This window comes from Phocoena phocoena, chromosome 1 (genome assembly GCF_963924675.1).
Source record: "Phocoena phocoena chromosome 1, mPhoPho1.1, whole genome shotgun sequence".
NCBI lineage: Eukaryota > Metazoa > Chordata > Mammalia > Artiodactyla > Phocoenidae > Phocoena > Phocoena phocoena.
Window position 1 is genome coordinate 53,847,082 of NC_089219.1, and position 24,311 is coordinate 53,871,392.

At 35.0% G+C, this 24,311-nt stretch overlaps 1 protein-coding gene and 1 non-coding gene across 2 annotated transcripts in view; one reads left to right on the plus strand and one right to left on the minus strand.

Moving 5' to 3' along the window:
• ATG4C (autophagy related 4C cysteine peptidase) overlaps positions 1–24,311 on the plus strand; it is an 87,751-nt gene that overhangs the window by 57,644 nt on the left and 5,796 nt on the right. The window contains exons 7-10 of the mRNA XM_065879917.1: positions 3,457–3,593; positions 8,295–8,373; positions 9,033–9,109; positions 14,224–14,343. Coding sequence (XP_065735989.1) covers positions 3,457–3,593; positions 8,295–8,373; positions 9,033–9,109; positions 14,224–14,343 — 413 coding nt within the window. The remainder of the gene's footprint in view (positions 1–3,456; positions 3,594–8,294; positions 8,374–9,032; positions 9,110–14,223; positions 14,344–24,311) is intronic.
• On the minus strand, positions 19,785–19,890 carry LOC136140402 (U6 spliceosomal RNA). The gene has a single exon (XR_010657606.1). It is a non-coding gene; the product is annotated as a U6 spliceosomal RNA (small nuclear RNA).

Sequence of the window (24,311 nt, forward strand, 5' to 3'; positions counted from 1 at the left end):
AATTAAAGAACACAAAGCTACTCAATATCTAAGTGGTTTGTGTAATTTGAGGTAGATCTTAAAATTTTGAGCACTGACGTTTAAAATTCTAAAGGGAGAGTTTATATTACTGTAGTGCATTTTGATAGATTGTGAGGTTAGGAACTAGGTGAAGCCAGAGCCTATTAATAATTCCCCTCCACACCCCCATCTTCATTAGTGTTTTTAAAAGCTCCACTTTCTATTCATTTTCTCTTCCTCTCATTCTGTATTCTCTTCCTTTGTGATTGCATGTTTTTCCATGCCTTTAAGTAGTTAAGACTTCTAAAACTGCATTTCTAGTGCTACTTGTGTTAATATGAGGTAACTCGTATTTTCTGCTGTCCTTCAAATATTTCCATCTGGATGTTCTACAGACACTTCAAATTCAGCGTGTTTAAGATTAAACCTGTCATTCCCCTCTATACCACTCCTTTCTTGCTTTCTATTTTCTCTTCACTAATAGTATCATGTCCACACGCGTGCGTACTTATTCTTGACTCTTTTTTCGTTGCTTATATCTAGTTAGTCAACCAAAGCTTAACAAATTATACTTAAAAAAATGCATCTGAAATCTGTTCTCTCTTCTTCACTCTCATTGATTTAGATCAGACCCTCATCTCGAACTTGGACTTTAACTTGATTTCCCTTTCTTTTCTTTTTCTCATTCATCTGATCAAAAGAAATTGATCGTGTCCCTTAGTTTAAAACCAATATCTGTTAACTCTAGTCTCAAGTTATTGTAGCATGTAAAGCACATGAAGTTCTTTACCATTTGTCTTGACCTACATTTCCAGCATCACCTCTCAACACTGTCTTCCATGCTGATACACCAAAGTACCATCAACCTGCAAGCCATTCCTTGGGCATACTATCATTATCTTTTTTCCATGTCTTTGCTGATATTGCCTCTGCTTAGAATGCCCCTTATTGTTAAAATGCCTTTTGTTAACTCTTACTCATTCTTTGTGAACACGCTGGAAGGTACACCTTTGGTGAAGCCTTTACCAACTCCCATCAGGTAGAATTAGTTTATTATTCTGTGTTCTGTAACATTTTGGAAATACCTCTATTAAATATTGTGCTTGTAATTCACTTTTAATATCACCTTGTGCTTATCTGTATCTCCTTGGTAGATCAATGATTATTAAGGTAGCAGGGGTAGGGGAAAGGTACCAGAACCATTTGGTTGGCAATCACTGCTGTAGTGAGCCTGTGTTATGGAATTGGATTATTTCATAGCCCTTACATATGTTGAAAGTGGAGGAAAAATACCAAAACAATTGAGCCAGACACTGTGAAGTAAGGATCTTATTTGCTTTTATATTTCTCTGGCATAGAAAACTTCAATAAATAGTTGGCCGTCAATCAATGTGTGTTGAACTGGACTGAAGGGTAAGAAGCATTTGATAAGGAAGAACTTGTTGTATATGCTAGTGGAAATACTATTACTAGTGGAAAGTGGAAGATAGGGATGGTCATGTGTGTACTGCCTCAGAAAAGTGAGAGAATTTAAAGGTTTATAATTAGAAGGCTTTACTGAGTAGTTTAGCAAAAATAAGATGACAGAATTGAAACATGGAAAGAACTGTTTTTCCATTTTTGTGGCTTCGGTTTAGACTGACTATGGGGGATAGGGAAGCAGGTGAACAGGAGACTATGATAGCTCATAATCTCAATTTGGAATTTAGGGAAGAACTGGGACAGCAGTGGCAGAATTTGTTAATCAGCTAACTGTGGAAGAGTAAAAGAGTTTGCTGACAGGGAGTATGGGTGTAAAGTAAGTTTTGAATAAAACTATTTTTTTTGTTGAACAAAACAAAATAAAGTTTTGTCTGTATTTGCTTCTACCAACTCCACCCATTTTCTCTTGAACTATCCACTTAGGCTCTCATACCCATCACTCTACCAAAACTACTCTTGTCAATAATTTAATCTCACTAAATCCAGTTGTCACTTCTCAGTCTTTTCCTCACAATCTGTCAGCAGCATTTGACACTGTTGACTTCTCCCCCACTCCTTGTAATGTTTTGTTTACTTACTTTCCAGAACACTACTCTTCAGGTTTTCCTTTTACCATTGTGTCTGCTCCTTCACGGTCTCCTGTATGGATTCTTCCTTATCCCCCTATCTCTAAAGTACTTGGTGTGTTGTGCTACGTCTTTAGATCTCAACTTTTTTTTCTGTGTATACAGATTTGGATTTACCCAGTCTCATAGCTTTACAGTACCGTCTGGGTCCTGTCAATTCCCAAATTTATAGCTCCATCCCAGACCTGTCCCCAAATGCAGGCTTTTATGTCCTTACCTGCCTACTTATCCTCCCTGCTTGCATGTCTAATAGATATCTCAAACTTGGCGTGTCTGAAACTGAATTCCCACTCCTCCTTTCTATATTTTCCCTTCCTACAGTCTTCTATGTCTTTGTAAATGGCAGCCCGCCTACTCTGTTTGCTTATATGAAAACCACTCAAATCATCTATGACTCCTTTTTTCCTCTCACATCTTACATTTAATATATTAAGGAGTTCTTCATTTTCAACTGATCAGTTTTCACTACCTGCACATGATCATCCCATGACCGTTCCATATCTTGACAATACTGCCTTTGTTCAAGCCACCATCATCTCTTGCTGGGTTCCAGCAGTGGCTTTCTAACTTCTCTATGCTTCAGCCCTTGCTGCAGAGGTGCAATCTGTTAACACAGGAACCAGACTGGTAAAGTATAAATCAGAGCAGGACATTCCTTTCCTAAAAAACTCTTCAGCGGCTTCCCATCTCACTCAAAGACTGAATTCTTTATTAATGGCTTTTAAGATTTCCCACAATCTGTCTTCGTTCTCTCCCCATCTGTAACTTTATCTCCTAACCTCATTTTCTGCTATTGTACTCCTTGCTCACTTCCCTGCAGAGGCACTGCTCTCTTGTTCCTGGAACAAGCTGGCAACGCTTCTGCTTTAAGACATTTGCACTTGCTGATCTTTCTATGTGAAATCTCTTCCCCCCAGGTATCTGCATTTCTTGGTTTCTTTCTTTCTTTAAGTCTTGACTTCCCTACCACCCTATTTTAAATTGCACCCCTTCTCTACATTTCTTATCCATCTTTTTCTCCCTTGTTTTTCTTGAAAGCACCTATCATCATCTGACATATATTATGTTTTACTTATTTATTGTCTACTTCCCTGTTAGATGGTATGCCTTGTGAGGGCAGGGGTTTTTCTCCATTTTGCTCACTGCTGAGGACCCAGTGCCATATAGTAGTTATTTGATAAATATCTATTGAATGCATAAATGAGGTAGGTATTTTTTAACTCATTGAGACCTTGTTAGTGATGTCAGAGATCATATGACTGGCCATTGTGGGGGGGAAATTAGGGTACAAATGTTTCTGAAAATCATTTTTATAAAATTTAATACATATTAATTGTGTTTTTCTCAGTTTACAGTTCTGATGTAATTGATAAACAGTGCACTTCCATGGCCTCTGATAATACAGATGACAAAGCTGTTATTATTCTAGTTCCTGTTAGACTTGGTGGAGAAAGAACCAATGCCGACTATTTAGATTTTGTAAAGGTATGAAATAAGAGCTGAAATTTTTTGAAGGCAATGCTGGCTGATATGAAAAATAGAGAAGGTTTGCAATCTTTTTTCTATGAAATGGGTAGTGATGATTTTATAGTTGTAGATTGTAAAGTTTGACATTAGAGATCTTAAATTTCAGTATTACAAGATCAGATGTGATTTGAAGAGTAAGGTGTTCTATGACAAAATAAAAAGGCTTTTAATCTTTGCAGCTAATCAGGGGGAGACAGTGCAGCAATAATCAGAGTCTGAAATATGTCTACAGTTCCCATCATCCTTATTTGTGATTTTTAAAAGTATGTACCTTTGTTTATTCATAAAACCCACATTAAACTATATCTAGGTAATTATTGAAACAAAATGAGTTTTTTTTTTATTGCTGCTGCATTATCTGTTAGTTTGTTTCCTGTGCTTCTATAAGGTCCATCAGTATGTAGAATACTTACTTACATAGACCAAAATGATGAAGATAGTATGGGGAGCTTTCAACTTTGTTTTCTTCATATTAACCAGTTAAAAATCTGTTCTATTTCAGAACACATAATTCTTTTTTCCAAAAGAACCTGACTAATTAGGTTATCTTGTCACCAAACTTTAACTTTTGAAATACTTAGTTTCTAGTTGAGAGTACAGTATTTATATTATTTTCATAGTTTTAATAAAATCAAGACCAGAGATAAAATTCCTCTTTGAATGGAGTGTTATGGCATATAGTAATCTTGAAATAAAGTTTAGATTTGTTCCCCACATGAAGCATTAACCCCATATTGTGGTCCCTTTGTATATAGGTAAAACATATATCCTCGCTCTAGATTGTACCAATTCTAAAAACCTAGAGCAGTTATTTTCAATATGTGGTATATGGAAGTCTTCTAGCTGGTATATTGGCTTTTCCTAATCGTTACTAAACTGTTGCAGGCATACTTGTTACTAATAATACCAGTACTATAACCAATAACATATACACACCCTAGATAAAAGTGGGGTTTTGATTTCTAACATGTGGACTCTTTAGTAGAATTATTGGTGGAATGTGAGAAGATATAAACCATTTCATCTAGTGAATCCACTGAGGGTTTCGAGACTTCTCGCATGTTGTCGTGTCTCTGTTGGTTGTAACCAAATCTGAAATGAATTCCCCTGCCTTCTCTACTACCATGAGAAGATCAGAAATTGAGGCAGTCTCGGAACTGACTCTTTTGCCAAACCCCCACTCCTGGTGAAATGGACTGCAGATAGCTTTGAGGCATGCTTCATCTGGCTGAGGGCTTTGCTGTTTGGTGGTATTGATAAAAGTTATCAGATGAGTGATTCATTGGAGTCTACATTGTAGTGAAACAAACCATGGTTAGCTGTTAAAGTGATCCTTAGTACCTAGCATATAGGAGCTGCTCAGCAAATATTTGTTAACTCTCATATTTGTATAACACTTTTAATACAGATTTATCTCATTTTACCCTCATACTAGCTAGAAACTGGATTGTCTTTATAAAACAGAAATGACAGACGTTAAGTGATATGTTCAAATTCGGATAACAAACTGGTGACAGAGACCAGAACTTTTGTTGTTTTTCATATTTTCCTCTAAACTATGGACTCTCTGAAATGTAACATTTCTTTGAGCTTCTACTTATTTAATTTATGCTACAGTCCCCTTTTAGAGTAGTGACTACTAATACATTTAAAATTTTCAACTCTCAGGTAAAAATGGCTGAAATGGCTGAGTGAAGTAGTGTTATGTTGTGCTTGGTCAGGGCGTGGTTGGGTCAGAAGCCAAAAGGAGAGCATGTAAAGAGTCATTCAGTTAGCAGTGAAAAAATAGTGTGTCTAATAGCCCTAAAAGAAAAGTAATCTTTCTCTTCCATTTCTTTTTTTTTTAAAGTTTTTTTTTTTTTTTTTTTTTTTTTTTTAAATTTATTTATTCATTTATTTATTTTTGGCTGTGTTGGGTCTTCGTTTCTGTGCGAGGGCTTTCTCTAGTTGTGGCAAGCGAGGGCCACTCTTCATCGCGGTGCGCGGGCCTCTCACTGTCGCGGCCTCTCTTGCTGCGGAGCACAGGCTCCAGACGCGCAGAGCTCAGTATTTGTAGCTCACGGGCCCAGCTGCTCCGTGGCATGTGGGATCTTCCCAGACCAGGGCTTGAACCCGTGTCCCCTGCATTGGCAGGCAGACTCTCAACCACTGCGCCACCAGGGAAGCCCTCTCTTCCATTTCTGGTCCCTTTTCTTCTCCTCCTCCTCCACCTCCTCCTGTACCTCCATCACTGCCCCGCCCACTGCCCCCCACTACACTTCTTCTTTCTCCTCCTTTGTCAGCAGCTGTATTTTTTCCTGCCAAGCCATTGTGCATTATACTCTCTAAAATTCACCATTCAATTCTAGTTTTAAAATATATTGATTGAGGTAATTCCACAGTATTTCAGAGATGGTTACCATCTCCTGCTGCATTCTGTGAGGAGAAAGAAATTTGGTGTGGTGCTTTATCAGCTCTTACCACAGGAAGTTTACTTATTTATTTATTTTTAAAAGGACCTGGAATGAGGAAAATCCAATATGTTCTCTTTCTTCAGCAAGACAAATTAGGACTTTCCTTTTTGACTGATTACTTCAGTCTTATTTATTGCTTCATGGATACAGCTCAATCAATTCTCACCACTAGATAACTGTGAAAAAGCTTTTTTAGAACTGAAAAGTGTTTCAGGTTTCCAAAGATACAGCTTCTTATATGTAATGGCATTTTAGCTCCTAATCTACTTATAAGTGTTTATTGCTAAATCTGCTCTAATCTGTTGAAAAGGAAATATAGGTGTCAAGAACCAAAGTCTTTCTTCCATTACCTGAAATCATTCTTTTTCTGAAGAGAGTCTGTGATGATTCTTGCTATACATATATGTATTTTTTCTTTTTTTTCTTGGCTATGAGGGACTTAGAACTTTCACTTCCTCATGGGTCCCTGTATCAGAAACATTGTATTTCAGCTGATCAGGTTGCCTCAGATTAAAGTAAGGCACTCTCTAATTGAGTTAAGGATTTTTATTTAGGGGGAAAGCAATAGAATAATAGAACTGTTAATAGAATGATAATAACAATAGAATAATAATAACTATTATTATCAAGTTTTTTGGTATAATTTCATCTTAATTTATTTTTTAGTTAGCTCTAAAATTTTAACTTTATATGCCTTCTCTGTTTCTGTAATTTCTTCAGTGCAGTTCTCCTTTCCAAAAAAACCTCTATGATATTTTCACAAGACTGAAAATATACAAAATTTACAGCCATTAAATATTATAATATAGATCTATATTTATTGATAGGAAAAGATGTTTATGAGATAATGAATGACGAAAGTTACAATAGCATATGTTGTATGGTGCCATATATATAACATTGTATTTATAAGCCTATATGTGAATATATGTAATATAGACAGATGTCAAGAAGGTATCCTCCTAAATGTTAATAATGATGAGTGTTGGGGTTTTGGGAAATTTCTGTGTGTGTTTTTTCAATAACCACCACATATTATTTTTAAGAAAGTAATTAAGTTTAAACAAAACTGTGGTTTGTTTACTTGTTAAGGGAAAAAAACATTTGTTCATACAGTATTTTTGTATCTTCTAGATTTTGAAACATCCTCTCACTTAAGAGAAGGAAAGTTTATTGTTTAATATTTTGGGGTTTTATAACATATACTTTATCATTACTAGTGTTTTCTAACATAATATATGCTAAAATTAATGTAGAAACTATTGATAGGATATTGATTGATTCCACTGGACTTTTTTTTTTTTTGCGGTACGTGGGCCTCTCACAGCTGCGGCCTCTCCTGCTGCAGAGCACAGGCTCCGGACGCGCAGGCCCAGCGGCCACGGCCCATGGGCCCAGCCGCTACGCGGCACGCGGGATCCTCCCAGACTAGGGCACGAACCCGCGCCCCCTGCATCGGCAGGCGGACCCCCAAGCCACCTGAGCCACCAGGGAAGCCCTGGACATGTTTTTAATTGATTCCACTCCATGGACATGTTTTTTTTTTAAGTATAGAATTACTTGGCCGAGCTTAAATAGAGTTCTTCTTAGAATAGATGCTGAGGGAAATATTAAACAATTTATTGAAGTACCACTGATATTTTATGATTAGTAAAATAAACTGAGTTTAAATACAGTAATAATTATTATTTTCCTTGGATTAAATTGTTTTCATTAGTCTCTATATTTATTCCAAATGAAGTAGCGTAAAAATTTTGTCATGAATGCCATTGATTAAAAATGGTTTTTAGTTTGTGATTCTAAGACTCAGGTTTCAGTGAAAACAGTGACAATGTCCAATAATTATTTCTAGCATTTCAAAAAGCCTGATGAAAATACTACATTGATCACAGCAAGGCTGCACCAGCTAACTGAAAGGCCAAGTGTTTTTACTTTAGCAGGCATTTTTATTGCCTTTCCATGGTTAATGTTGTTTATCTCTATAACTGGCACATAATAATTGTTTAATGTTGTTGAATGGTTTAAAGAAAATGGAAGATAGTTTGGTGGACAAAAGGATTTCAGAACATGGGGAAAATGTAATAAAAATAAAACTGGTGGTGAAAAATTTGGGAACTACTGCTACTATTAGTAATACAAATTTGGTTGTTTTGAATAATTATCATTTGTCTCTTGACTCTAAATCTGAATTAATTTATTTTGGCAGGGTATTTTAAGCCTTGAATATTGTGTGGGTATTGTTGGTGGCAAACCTAAACAGTCATATTACTTTGCTGGATTTCAAGGTTAGTGATTTAGTAAAATATATTTCTTCTCTGTTTTCTTTTAAAAGTTGGAAAGTTAATATAGGATCATCTAGAAACAGGATGATTAACGGAGCAAAATGAGTACTTTATAAATTCATCAGTCCTACCATAGCCGTTCATTTGTCATTTGGTCCACAACATAATTGGATTCTGTAAAATGTATATTTAATTTCTGTTATTGCACAAACAAGGCATAATTTATTGGTTTTACTAAACTTTAGAAGACATTGCTGCCACATTCTGGCAGTTGCTATTTATATATTTACCTTTTACCAGTTTTAGTGGTGCTAGTTGATGATAAAATGACAAGCAATATGTTCTTCCTGTCAGCATAAAGTAGTGCAATACATTTTTCATATGCAAACTGTAGAATATAATTGTGTGTTTGTGAAAGTAATTTTATCACCAAAAATTAAATGACAGTCTCATCACTTTATAAAAATTCTGCTTATACAAGCATATTTGATTATGCAAAAGTTAATCTGTCCTGTGCAAACCTATGTTTCAGTCAATGAATATCAGTCTGGCAAGCTGTTACTCCCAGATTTTTTTCAGCTATTCTACATAGAAATTGGATTGTAAGCAGTGTAATAATAAGGTGTTTTTTGAATTACTTGTCTTCTGTTTTGTCCTTGTAGATGACAGTTTGATTTACATGGATCCTCATTACTGCCAATCTTTTGTAGATGTCAGCATAAAGGATTTCCCTCTTGAGGTACTGTGGATAAAGAGCTGGTACTGTTTTCTTACCATATGAAGCAAATTCTAATTATTTAGAGATGTGCTAGGCAGCTACGCTTTTATGGTATCACAGTTACAAGTTAATAATAAATATTTTACTAATTTATAAAACCATAATACATACAACGGTCAAAGGTTAAATAATTCGTTGCTGAATTTTAATTTACAATACACTTTCTTCTTCATTTATCTTTGTCTCTAACTTGTTAGATACCCTAGCCCTACCAAAATAAATTATCAAGCCTCCAAGTAACTTTGTACATATACAGATGAATAGTACTGAAGAATTTAAAATGTTAGGTATGTTTAAAAAAAAAGGGAGAAAAAAAGAAAAATAAAGAAGATGATGGAGTTGGGTTAGAGTGACAAAGTGATTGAAGGAGCCTGCAAAATTATTTTGCTTTAATTATAGTAATTAAGTCTTAGCCTCTAGTTAAGTTTTCACGAGTATTAATTGGGTTTCTAATATTTGTTTTAGCTTTGATTTCTTAGTCTTCTTTTCATTTATGTTAATCATTTTCTGATCCAGCATTTAAAAAAATTTTTTTTATTGCATTATAGTTGGTTTACAATGTTGTGTTAGTTTCAGGTATACAGCAAAGTGAATCAGTTATACATGTGCAGCACTTTTTTTTTTTTTTTTTTTTTTTTTTGGCGGTACGCGAGCCCGTCACTGTTGTGGTCTCTGCTGTTGCGGAGCGCAGGCTCTGGACATGCAGGCTCAGCGGCCATGGCTCACGGGCCCAGCCACTCCACGGCATGTGGGATCTTCCCAGACCGGGGCACGAACCCGTGTCCCCTGCATTGGCAGGCGGACTCTCAACCACTGCGCCACCAGGGAAGCCCCATGTGCAGCATTTTAATTCAGAAAATTTTGAGAGTGCATAAGTGAGACATGTTATTATTACGTGGTTTTGGTTCTTGTTTTCCCAGGTGATGCTTTTACAGGCTTTTAAAATAATCACTTGAGTGGCATGGATCACTAATTCTCAAGGGCTTGACAAGATGGAAGTGTGGTTTAGTACTTTGTTTTAGTAATAGCTTGCTAGCTAATATTAATACCTAATAAGTATTTAGGGGGTAGATTATGAAAATGGATAAACCACAAGATTAAAAACTGGTTTTAAAAGATACATTATAAAACAGCCTAGCATTTTTTGTAGACTGTTACCTCAACTAAAGTACAAGCGTCTTGAGGCCAGAATCAGCTTTGCTTTCTACTTCCTTCCTTCATAATATTTTGCATGTAAGCTTTAATAAATATTTCTAGTTGGCTGATGGATACTGTGGGAGGAGGCACATAGAATTGTGCTACGTGAACCACACTGTAATTCTTTTGCTGCTGCGTTGTGGTCTTGTGGCACTGATTCCTATGTCTAAGTTACGTTTCCAGTGTGTCTGTGTCAAACTGACTCCTTAAAAAAGTAAATACTTGAGATTCAGATGGAAACTAGTTCACAGTATTCTAGGATTATCTAAAATAGGCAAATTAAAAGATTATTAGTGTTGGTTATTTTGACCAGTAGAAAGAGACTATTCTTCTGATATTTTGAGAGACTCTACAAAGATGCCAGGTCAGTGAATATCCTGGTTATGTCTACACAGTCAATATTAGGAAGGTCGCAGCTCATTATTGGGAGACTGTTGCAACACTTCAGCAGTTCAGTAAAAGCTTGAAGTGGGGTGAAAGTGAGAATGGAAAAGAAGAATTGATTTTAAGAGACTTTGTAAAGTAAAATTTGGTGAAATTAGGTAACTTCTTGAACGCACAGAAGCATTTATTTCTTATATATTGGGACACCAAGAAAGTGGGTTTAAGATGAGCTTTAGCAGTGAGGGTCTGTTGAACTGTGGGTTCACATTGTTAGTGGCTAGGACAGGGCAGAGTGTCAGTTGTTGGGATGAGAGGACTAGTGGATATACATTTGCTTATACATATTTATGAAGTGTGTGTGTGTATACATGCATGTATGTGTGTGTATATATTTAATAAGTTAAAATTTCTTAAACCAGAGACTATTGCTTCATGCTATTTATGATATACTTTCAGAATGACTGATTCTATCTCTTTACAAATACTGAATCTATTCTATTATTAAGGTAATATTGTATTACCTTAATATTAATATTCTATTAATAAGGTAAGAAAAACCTTATTATAGATATGTTAGTCTCTTCTGATTCCTGGGCCCCCAATTCCAAGTTTCAGGTTTTAGGAGGTTTATACAGTGGTGACTATTTTAATATATCCTAGTAAGTTCAGAGAATAGTGGCATTAAAGCTATTAGAATGATGTGATGTGATTATGTAGATAGATGAGTGAATTCATCGGTGAAAGATGTACGCTTTATGAATTACACATGTGAACTGCAGTTTGTAGGAGGTGTTTTTTAGTAAGGATGTATTCTCTAATTAGTTATCTTAGGAAGCTTTATCTAAATCACCAGAATAACACAGCTACACCTAAAAGTATTTGTTTCAGTATTATTTGTATGTTTAGGTAATAGAATCCACTATTCCATATAATAAGCCTAGAACAGGCCTAGGATTTAGTAGGTGCCTGATATCTAACTGTTTGTTTAGGCAGTGAATAAACAGTGTGTTGAAAAATGAAATAAATGGGAATTGACTCACTCTGGCCAGTTTTTTCAGAAATATATTTTATTGTCACAGAAGTGTATCTAGTGATACTTGCTAAAATGTGTTTGTGAAGTAGAAGCTGCTACTCTTAGCAGTCATCAGAATTTTAAAAATTAAAAAAGAAATCTAAGTGCATAGCTCAGATAATTATCACAAAGTGAACATAGCTATGTAATGCCACTTGGGAAAATATTTTAAAGTCTAACTTGTTTTACAGTAAACAGAAATGATTCTGAATTATAAATTAATGTTGGTTTGTTTCAGAATCTTCTTGGGTGAACAAAAGATTATAATTTAAATGGTATAAAATGCCTCTCTGTAATATGAGTCCTAGTACTCATGTAGGAACACCCAATAACAATTTCACTTTTCAGTCATCAGAGATTTATATCTGTGTTTTGGTGAATAATTTCAAAGTTCTTTGTAGGTATCAAAACAACTATGATTAACTAGTGTTTGTCATTATTATCTCTGATGATTGAGGCAATACAGTGAAATAGCACTAAGCCTATTCCGGTTTAGTCTCAGTGGTTCTTACATGAAAACTTGAATCAATACTTTAATATAATTTAGGGCACCCATGTAGACAGGTTAAAAAAATACTTTGTTTGACCGTACAGACTTTTGGTTCTTCTTTCTTATCTCCAAGTAGCAAAAACTAAATAAACATTCCTTATTATTGGCTTTGGAAGGAGTTGGGCAAATGACTATTGTTAGATACCTTGTATGTAGAATAACTTTATTGTAACTGTGACCTGGAACTGTCTGAGCCTTAAACAATAATACTTGTGTATATTGTTAACTAACAAGTTTACCTAGCTCTTCTATGCCTTTCCAGATCTGTTTTTAATATCTCTTTATAAATAAAACAGGTAAAACAATGTTAGAAAAAGTCCAACTAAGACAATACTTGTGTTGATTAGAACACTGGACGTTCCAGTTTAGCTAGGTTGGATCTCACTGTAAAGTAAGTGTTAGCTAAGCATTTCATAGAAGTCATAGTTTTGAAAACACATTTGTTTGGTCTATGCTTACTAGCATGATGTTGGATTTGAATCTAGTATGTGACTGAACTATCCGTAAGGGAAAAAAAACCAGCTTGGAATGTATTCATTTTGCATATCCTCTGATGATAATATGGGATATTAATTGGATAACTAGGATGTATGTAAAGGGAGAGAAAAGAGTGATTTTGACTGATTCACCATGAACATAAATATGAAAGCCTATATTTTTCTGTGTTTTAATAGATAGTTTCAAGTTGAAATCCCTTAGTTTCAGGCATTAAATGTAGGGAAATTTTAAGTATATGGGTTCATATCCAGCCTAGATTATTTCTTGAGCTTCTTCTTTAATTCAGAAATATAAAATGTGCAATGAAGAATTTCCCATACCTGTCTCCCATCTGCCCAGTTTTCTTCCTCTCCTTAAACTTGTTAATTTTTGATATCTTTACGCAAATATAAGCAAATATGAATATATATATATATTTTTTTGGCCCTTCTTTTTCTTTTTTTTGCGGTACACGGGCCTCTCACTGTTGTGGCCTCTCCCGTGGCGGAGCACAGGCTCCGGACGCGCAGGCTCAGCGGTCATGGCTCACGGGCCCAGCCGCTCCACGGCATGTGGGATCTTCCCAGACCGGGGCACAAACCCACGTCCCCTGCATCGGCAGGCGGACTCGCAACCACTGTGCCACCAGGGAAGGCCTGGCCCTCCTTTTTAACATAAACTTTTTTTTATACATACAAAAAAAGATTTGGTAGCATCAGTAATTTTTAAGGACAAGTGTCTGAGCATTCACGCAGTTCAAAAAAAAAATCTTTTGAACAAATATCCTGTGTGGGACTGAACAAGAACTTGAGGTAAAGCTCAGTAGAAGAATGGGTTGGGAGAATGTGTAATTATGTGCTAATTGTGTCAATTGCTAAAACTCTCATGTTGATCTCTTTTTATATCATTATGGAACATTTTCATGAACCAGCGTATTTGTTTACAAAGTCTTCATATTCTTATTCAAAGGTTTATAAACACTTAAAAAATCTCTAACCAAACAGACTTAATTACACTTTCTTAGAAATAGCTAACTTGATTCTAAACCTTGTACTAGCTTATTCGTGTCTTTGTCAGAGACACATTTTTCTTCCCTTCTGCAAGTGTTAGAAATGCACACCACTTTGACACACTTCCTTTCTTTTGCAGAATGGCACTAATGTTGCATAAGGTGGAGATCTGGTGAATTGAATATACACAATGTTGGTGCTTACGTTTTACAGCTTTGGAGATTGGGAGGGATCATCTTCAGAGGAGAGACTAAAACACCATTTGAAAGCATGTTTGTAGTTTGGAGGAACGCTAGATAGCAAATTTTAAATTAAGTAATATTTTTGTATACTTAAGTCCATCAAATAAAACTAAATTAATCCTAAAGAACTTTTAAAATTACAGACATTCCACTGCCCTTCTCCCAAAAAGATGTCATTTCGAAAAATGGATCCTAGCTGTACAATAGGATTTTACTGTCGAAATGTTCAGGACTTCAAACGAGCTTCTGAAGAAATCACTAAGGTACTTTTATTTTAAATATTATAATAATATTTGTAAATGATCTAATTTTTATTAGAGGTAGCCTATCAGAAGATAAAAATATATAATGATTCGTTTATAAAATTTCCCCTTGAATGTTAATATTATTAAGAATATTTTGAACCAGAAAATACAACTATTTGGGGATTCCTAGCTTTTGAGGATGATGAAATCACTTAGTGACCAATTGAAAGTATTGATTGCTCCACTAGGTGGCACTGTTGAAATAAAAATCTCTGCAAACTCGCCATGTGCAAGCAATTAGGTTATATTTTATTTGAAGAGGATTTTAAAAGGGCAATCAATACCTTAGGGGGTAGAAAAAAAATTAATGAAGTATTTGATCAAGCCAAATTGTGCATTATTTCTTGTTAGTCCAAGTGTTTTGATTTTTGTAAAGAGAAATGGTGTTTTTGGATTTCTCAGAACTGTTTTATCAAATGAGCTGTATTGTTACCTTCCAATAAACTTGTTTAATTTGATCTATTCTACTTATAGGATCTTGGAAATAGGTTTATTTAACTCCTCTTATTACCTTTAAACTTCTGCATTTTTCTGGCCCTTGAGTACTGCTAAAACATTTATAGGGCCATAAACTCTGTCTATATTTAGTACTTTAGAAAGTAAAAAAATTACTTATTTAGGAAGTAAGCCTAATTGGATGGCTCTCTTTATTAGTATCAATATTATAGGTTATCATTTTTTATTGTAAGTAAAACTAAAACTAGAATCATTTTTGGGAATTCTTAACTTGAGCTCAGTTGTAATATGTATACCTTATTACTGCTTTACTTCCGATTAATTTTATTCAGGAAAATAGACATAGTGGGTTGAAATTTTAGTTTTATAATGTAAAAATACAATGAAAAAAAAAAGTTTCATTTAAGTTAGGTTTAGTTTACTTGACCTGCCATGTAAAAGAGGAAATTTAACAGGAACATGACAGAAAAATGAATGAGGAGAGGAGAAAATGAGATATGTGAGAACCTTTTCTTATTCCTCATTTCTCACAGTTGTCATCTTTTCATTCTTCTTTTCAACCTGAAAGGCCAAGTGAACATAAGAAAATATGTTTTCTCCATTTTCCCCTCTTTTATTACTTGAAATTAGTATATACATTTGTATATTTTAGTTTGACAATTCTCTGGCTTTATGAAGTATCATGTACGTGCTAAAATATACAAATACAGATATATGGTAATATAGATTGGTGTTGATGAACATTTTCCATTAAAAAGTCCCACTTATGTTTCCATTAGTTTATTTTTTATCTAGGTTGAAATAAGTATATTTAGAGCAGTGATGTAGTCTACCTCTGGAATAGAAAAAAGCCCAAATTACTGTTACCAAATTGAGAAAAACAATATTCATAAATGAGTTGCATGTTGATATTTTCTGATTAAAAACAGATAGTTTTGTGGTTTTATACTAATAGTTTTTATACTGGAAAACTACTTAGAAGTTATTGCTCTTGATGCATCTAAGTAATATGCAGTATTAAAGCAATGAGAAACCATGTTGAAATATAATATGGAAGTACTGAGAATTTTGCCAGAGTCAATTAACTTTGCTTTAATTATACTGTTGTTCTTAAGTTAATAGCTTTTTGGTAGCAGTATCAAAACCTCACTTTGTCAGTTAATAACTTGATCATTTACTTTTGCTTGGAAGATTGTAAGTTAAGCAATTTTCCTTCTTAAAAACTGAATTCAGCATTTTTAGTTAAGCTGTGATTTTGTTCTTTGAAAATTAAAACATCTTAAATTATTTGTTTCTACATAGGATATTTTCAGTTTTCTCATTTTGAAATTGAGCCCAGGTAGTCCAGGTTCTCATGTTTAATTTGTAATGCTATATGAATGAATATTCTAATGCTTATGCCACATGAGTTTTAAAATGTTAATAAAAATTGTTAAATTAATTCAGTGTTTAGCAGAGCTCAGTCCAGCAAGTATCTGAATAACTGTCATGTTGAAAACACAAAATGACCAAGGCTTTGCCCTCAAGTAGCATTTATAGTTCAGGAGGTGGCATAAGACAAGTAGACATGTATTACATTGAATATGATAAGCATTCATACAGAAATAGAAATAAATCGATAGGGTAAGGAGGAGTGTTAAAATGAGAGCGATGTTGCATCCAAGTCAAAGTTCTTTATTGTGATGGTGATATTTAATATGAGCCCTAAAGTGTAGGCTTAATTTCTGTTGGCTAAGGGAGAAGGGGGAGGGTACGTCAAGCAGAGGAGATAACAAGAGGAAAAGTATTGGAAAAGAAAAATGTAGAGCATCTCTAGAGAATGGCAAATAGTCCAATTTGTTAGGTGCCATGGATATATATAGGGCACGATTTTTTGTCTTCTGATTGCACAAATCAGAATCCCTAGAGGTATGGCCTGGGAGCCTCCATTTCTAACAAACTTCACAAGTAATCTTGTACACCAAATTTGAGAACCACTAGTATAAGACAGTGCAACCTAAAGTGTGATACTTGATGTTTTAAGTGACCCTGGGACAAATATTGATACTTACATATGTATATTCATATTAGAAAAGAATAGCTGGCTTATTAAACATGTGGTTTCCTACTTATCATTGACCTGTACAAGGCTACTGGGGTTAAAATTATGAAAAGAAAATTATTCATTAATTGTAATAGGGATGGCATATATAGTGAAAATAAGGAAGGAGGTATATAAATGTCCAAGGCTTGGGAAACACTGCTATAGGAAATAGTGAAGGATGAGGCTAGAAAAGGAGGTTGGAATAATATTGTGGAGAGTATTGAATGCCAGACTGAAGAAGTTTGTACTTTGCAATATGTTCATTTTATTAAATTAGTTTTTGAAATTTTCAAGCATACGGAAATATAGAGGATAGAATAATAAATGGCCATGTGCTACCTCTAAGCTTAAGGGAGAAAAAAATACCCCACGTATATAATCGAAGTGTATTACCCTTCCCCAATCTTATTCCCTTATTTCCTTCCCAGTGGTAGCCACTATCCTAAATTAGTGTAAATTAGTATACTTGATGTATCTGTAAACAACATACACTGTTTTTTTTGTATGTTCTTAAACTTGTCATTAATTATATATTCATATAAAAATGTTATGTATCCTTTTGCAATTTGCTTTTTCATTTGATAGTGACTTGGAGATTATATCTATTCATGTTGGTCTAGCTTATTCATTTAAACTGCTAAATAGTAGTACATTTTACAGTATACTACATTTTTGTTTTCATCTTTATTGGAGTATAATTGCTTTACAATGGTGTGTTAGTTTCTGCTTTACAACAAAGTGAATCAGTCATACATATACATATGTTCCCATATCTCCTCCCTCTTGCATCTCCCTCCCTCCCACCCTCCCTATCTTACCCCTCCAGGCAGTCACAAAGCACTGAGCTGATATTCCTGTGCTATGTGGCTGCTTCCCACTAGCTATCTACCTTACGTTTCGTAGTGTATATATGTCCATGCCTCTCTCTCGCTTTGTCACAGCTTACCCTTCCCCCTCCCCATATCCTCAAGTCCATTCTCTAGTAGGTCTGTGTCTTTATTCCTGTCTTACCCCTAGGTTCTTCATGACATTTTTTTTTTCTTAAATTCCATATATATGTGTTAGGATATGGTATTTGTCTTTCTCTTTCTCACTTCACTCTGTATGACAGACTCTAGATCCATCCACCTCATTACAAATAGCTCAATTTCATTTCTTTTTATGGCTGAGTAATATTCCATTGTATATATGTGCCACATCTTTTTTATCCATTCATCTGATGATGGACACTTAGGTTGTTTCCATCTCCGGGCTATTGTAAATAGAGCTGCAGTGAACATTTTGGTACATGACTCTTTTTGAATTATGGTTTTCTCAGGGTATATGCCCAGTAGTGGGATTGCTGGGTCATATGGTAGTTCTATTTGTAGTTTTTTAAGGAACCTCCATACTGTTCTCCATAGTGGCTGTATCAATTCACATTCCCACCAGCAGTGCAAGAGTGTTCCCTTTTCTCCACACCCTCTCCAGCATTTATTGTTTCTAGATTTTTTGATGATGGCCATTCTGACTGGTGTGAGATGATATCTCATTGGTAGTTTTGATTTGCATTTCTCTAATGATTACTGATGTTGAGCATTCTTTCATGTGTTTGTTGGCAGTCTGTATATCTTCTTTGGAGAAATGTCTATGTAGGTCTTCTGCCCATTTTTGGATTGGGTTGTTTGTTTTTTTGATATTGAGTTGCATGAGCTGCTTGTAAATTTTGGAGATTAATCCTTTGTCAGTTGCTTCATTTGCAAATATTTTCTTGCATTCTGAGGGTTGTCTTTTGGTCTTGTTTATGGTGTCCTTTGCTGTGCAAAAGCTTTGAAGTTTCATTAGGTCCCATTTGTTTAGTTTTGTTTTTATTTCCATTTCTCTAGGAGGTGGGTCAAAAAGGATCTTGCTGTGATTTATATCGGAGAGTGTACTGCCTATGTTTTCCTCTAAGAGTTTGATAGTTTCTGGTCTTACATTTAGGTCTTTAATCCATTTTGAGCTTATTTTTGTGTATGGTGTTAGGGAGTGATCTAATCTCATACTTTTACATGTAGCTGTCCAGTTTTCCCAGCACCACTTATTGAAGAGGCTGTCCTTTCTCCACTGTACACTCCTGCCTCCTTTATCAAAGATAAGGTGACCATATGTGCGTGGGTTTATCTCTGTGCTTTCTATCCTGTTCCATTGATCTCTCTTTCTGTTTTTGTGCCAGTACCATACTGTCTTGATTACTGTAGCTTTGTAGTATAGTCTGAAGTCAGGGAGCCTGATTTCTCCAGCTCCATTTTTCGTTCTCAAGATTGCTTTGGCTATTCGGAGTCTTTTGTGTTTTCATACAAATTATGAAATTTTTTGTTCTAGTTCTGTGAAAAATGCCAGTGGTAGTTCGATAGGGATTGCATTGAATCTGTAGATTGTTTTGGGTAGTAGAGTCATTTTCACAATGTTGATTCTTCCAATCCAAGAACATGGTATATCTCTCCATCTCTTTGTATCATCTTTAATTTCTTTCATCAGTGTCTTATAATTTTCTGCATACAGGTCTTTTGTCTCCTTAGGTAGGTTTATTCCTAGATATTTTATTCTTTTTGTTGCAGTGGTAAATGGGAGTCTTTTCTTGATTTCACTTTCAGATTTTTCATCATTAGTGTATAGGAATGCCAGAGATTTCTGTGCATTAATTTTGTATCCTGCTACTTTACCAAATTCATTGATTAGCTCTAGCAGTTTTCTGGTAGCATCTTTAGGATTCTCTATGTATAGTATCATGTCATCTGCAAACAGTGACAGCTTTACTTCTTTTCCAATTTGGATTCCTTTTATTTCCTTTTCTTCTCTGATTGCTGTGGCTATAACTTCCAGAACTATGTTGAATAAGAAAAATATGGAATGCTTTACAAATTTGCGTGTCATCCTTGAGCAGGGGCCATGTAATCTTCTCTGTATCGTTCCAATTTTAGTATATGTGCTGCCAAAGAGAGCACTACAGTATACTACATTTAAAAACATGTATTTATTGAATTTTTTGAAGTATAGTTGATTTACAATGTTACATTAATGTCTGCTGTACAGTTGTACATATATATGTATATATATTCTTTTATACATGTATATTCTCAGTTGTTCATATATATACTTTTTTGTATTCTTTTCCATTATGGTTTATCACAGGATATTGAATATAGTTCCCTGTGCTGTACAGTAGGACCTTGTTGTTTGTTTATTTATTTATTGAGGTAGAGATGTTGAACATCTTTTCATATCTGTTGGCCAATCGGCATGTCTTCTTTAAAGAAACAGCTATTTAGGTTTTCTCCCCAGTTTTTGATTGGGTTGTTTGTTTTATTTGATATTGAGTAGTATGAGCTGTTTGTACATTTTAGATATTAACCCCTTGTCAGGTGCATCGTTTGCAAATATTTTCTCCCATTCTGTGGGTTGTCTTTTAATTTTGTTGATGGTTTCCTTTGCTGTGCAAAAACTTATAAGTTTGTTTAGGTCCCGTTTGTTTACTTTTGCTTTTATTTCTTTTGTCTTGGGAGACTGATCTAAGAAAATATTGCTATGATTTATGTCGAAGAATGTTTTGTCTGTGTTCTCTTCTAGGAGTTTTATGGTGTCATGTCCTGTATTTAGGTCTTTAAGACATTTTGATTTTGTTTTGTATATATGGTTTGAGGGAGTGTTCTAATTTCACTGATTTATGTGAGGCTGTCCATCTTTCCCAGCACCACTTGCTGAAGGGATTGTCTTTTCTCCATTGTATATTCTTGCTTCCTTTGTTATAGATTAATTGACAGTAGGTGTGTGGGTTTACTTCTGGGCTCACTATTCTGTTCCATCTATCTATGTGTCTGTTTCTGTGCCAATACCATGCTGTTTTGATTACTGTAGCTTTGTAGTATTGTCTGAAGTCTGGGAGGGTTTTGCCTCCAGCTTTGTTCTTTTCCCTCAGGAATGCTTTGGCAACTCTGGGTCTTTTGTGGTTGCATATAAATTTTAGTATTATTTCCTCTGGTTCTGTGAAAAATGTCTTGGATAATTTGATAGGGATTGCATTAAATCTGTAGATTGCTTTGAGTAGTACAGCCTTTTAACAATATTAATTCTTTCAATCCAAGAGCATGAGATATCTTTCCATTTCTTTAAATCATCTTCAGTTTCCTTTATCAGAGTTTTATAGTTTTCAGTGTATAGGTCTTTCACCTAGGATGCTGCCATTTTAGGTTAGCACTACAATTCATTTCCTTCTAATCTTTTTTCTTTCTTTTTTTAATAATTGTGTTTTTTCTTTTTATATTGAATTATAATTGACATACAATATTAGACTAGTTTCAGTTGTACAACATGGTGATTCAATATTTTTACACATTATGAAGTGATCACCATGATAAGTCTAGTTACCATCTGTCACCATACAGAGTAATTACAATATTATAGACTATATTCCCCATGGTGTAGAATACATCCCTGTGACTTTTAAATTTTATTTAATTAATTAATTTATTTATTTAAACATCTTTATTGGAGTATAATTGCTTTACAATGGTTTGTTGGTTTCTGCTTTATAACAAAGTGAATCAGTTATACATATACATATATCCCCATATCTCTTACCTCTTGTGTCTCCCTCCCTCCCACCCTCCCTATCCCACCCCTCTAGGTGCTCACAAAGCACTGAGCTGATCTCCCTGTGCTATGTGGCTGCCTCCCACTAGCTATCTATTTTACATTTGGTAGTGTATATATGTCCATGCCACTCTTTCACTTTGTCCCACCTTACCCTTGCCCTGCCTCGTATCCTCAAGTCCATTCTCCAGTAGGTCTGTGTCTTTATTCCTATCTTGCCCCTAGTTCTTCATGACCTTTTTTTTATTATTATTCCATATATATGTTAGCATACAGTATTTGTTTTTCTCTTTCTGACTTATTTCATTCTATATGACAGACTCTAGGTCCATCCACCTCACTACAGATAACTCAATTTCGTTTCCTTTTATGGCTGAGTAATATTCCATTGTATATATGTGCCACATCTTCTTTATCCACTCATCTGTTGATGGACACTTAGGTTGATTCCATGTCCTGGCTATTGTAAATAGAGCTGCAAGGAACATTGTGGTGCATGACTCTTTTTGAATTATGGTTTTCTCAGGGTATATGCCCAGTAGTGGGATTGCTGGGTCGTATGGTAGTTCTATTTGTAGTTTTTTAAGGAACCTCCATACTGCTCTCCATAGTGGCTGTATCAATTTACATTGCCACCAACAGTGCCAGAGGGTTCCTTTTTCTCCACACCCTCTCCAGCATGTATTGTTTGTAGATTTTTTGATGATGGCCATTCTGACTGGTGTGAGATGATATCTCATTGTAGTTTTGATTTGCATTTCTCTAACGATTAATGATGTTGAGCATTCTTTCATGTGTTTGTTGGCAATCTGTATATCTTCTTTGGAGAAATGTCTATTTAGGTCTTCTGCCCATTTTTGGATTGGGTTGTTTGTTTTTTTGATATTGAGCTGCTTTTAAATTTGGGAGATTAATCCTTTGTCAGTTGCTTCATTTGCAAATATTTTCTCACATTCTGAGGGTTGTCTTTTTGTCTTGTTTATGGTGTCCTTTGCTGTGCAAAAGCTTTTAAGTTTCATTAGGTCCCATTTGTTTAGTTTTGTTTTTATTTCCATTTCTCTAGGAGGTGGATCAAAAAGGATCTTGCTGTGATTTATGTCATAGAGTGTTCTGCCTGTGTTTTCCTCTAAGAGTGTGATAGTGTCTGGCCTTACATTTAGGTCTTTAATCCATTTTGAGTTTATTTTTGTGTGTGGTGTTAGGGAGTGTTCTAAGTTCATTCTTTTACATGTAGCTGTCTAGTTTTCCCAGCACCGCTTATTGAAGTGGCTGTCTCTTCTCCATTTTATATTCTTGCCTCCTTTATCAAAGATAAGGTGACCATATGTGCGTGGGTTTATCTCTGTGCTTTCTATCCTGTTCCATTGATCTATCTTTCTGTTTTTGTGCCAGTACCATACTGTCTTGATTACTGTAGCTTTGTAGTATAGTCTGAAGTCAGGGAGCCTCCAGCTCCGTTTTTCTTTCTCAAGATTACTTTGGTTATATGGGGTTTTTTGTGTTTTCATACAAATTGTGAAATTTTTTGTTCAAATCTGTGAAAAATGCCAGTGGTAGTTTGATGGGGATTGCATTGAATCTGTAGATTGCTTTGGGTAGTATAGTCATTTTCACAATGTTGATTCTTCCAATCCAAGAACATGGTATATCTCTCCATCTCTTTGTATCATCTTTAATTTCTTTCATCAGTATCTTATGATTTTCTGCATACAGGTCTTTTGTCTCCTTAGGTAGGTTTATTCCTAGATATTTTATTCATTTTGTTGCAGGGGTAAATGAGAGTGTTTTCTTAATTTCACTTTCAGATTTTTCATCATTAGTGTATAGGAATGCCAGAGATTTCTGTGCATTAATTTTGTATTCTGCTACTTTACCAAATTCATTGATTAACTCTAGTAGTTTTCTGGTGACATCTTTAGGATTCTCTATGTATAGTATCATGTCATCTGCAAACAATGACTGTTTTACTTCTTCTTTTCCAATTTGTATTCCTTTTATTTCTTTTGCTTCTCTGATTGCCATGGCTAGGACTTCCAAAACTGTGCTGAATAATAGTGGCGAGAGTGGACATCCTTTTCTTGTTTCTGATCTTAGAGGAAATGCTTTCAGTTTTTCACCATTGCGAATGGTGTTTGCTGTGGGTTTTTAATATATGGACTTTATTATGTTGAGGTAGGGTCCGTCTGTGCCCACTCCCTGGAGAGTTTTTAATCATAAATAGGTGTTGAATTTTGTGAAAAGCTTTTTCTGCATTTATTGAGATGATCATTTGGTTTTTATTCTTCAGTTTATTAATATTGGTGTATCACATTGATTTTTTTTAACATTTCTATTGGAGTATAATTGCTTTACAATGTTGTGTTAGTTTCTGCTGTATAACAAAGTGAATCAGCTATATCACATTGATTGATTTGCATATATTGAAGAATCCTTGCATCCCTGGGTTAAATCCCACTATCATGGTGTATGATCCTTTTAATGTGCTGTTGGATTATGTTTGCTAGTATTTTGTTGAGGATTTTTGCATCTATATTCATCAGTGATATTGGCCTATAGTTTTCTTCTTTGGTAACATCTTTGTCTAGTTTTGGTATCAGGGTAGTGGTGACCTCATAGAATGAGTTTGGGAGTGTTCCTCCCTCTGCTATATTTTGGAAGAGTTTGAGAACCATAGGTGTTAGCTCTCCTCTAAATGTTTGATAGAATTCGCCTGTGAAGCCATCTGGTCCTGGGCTTTTGTTTGTTGGAACTTTTTTTTTTTTCTTTTTGCGGTACA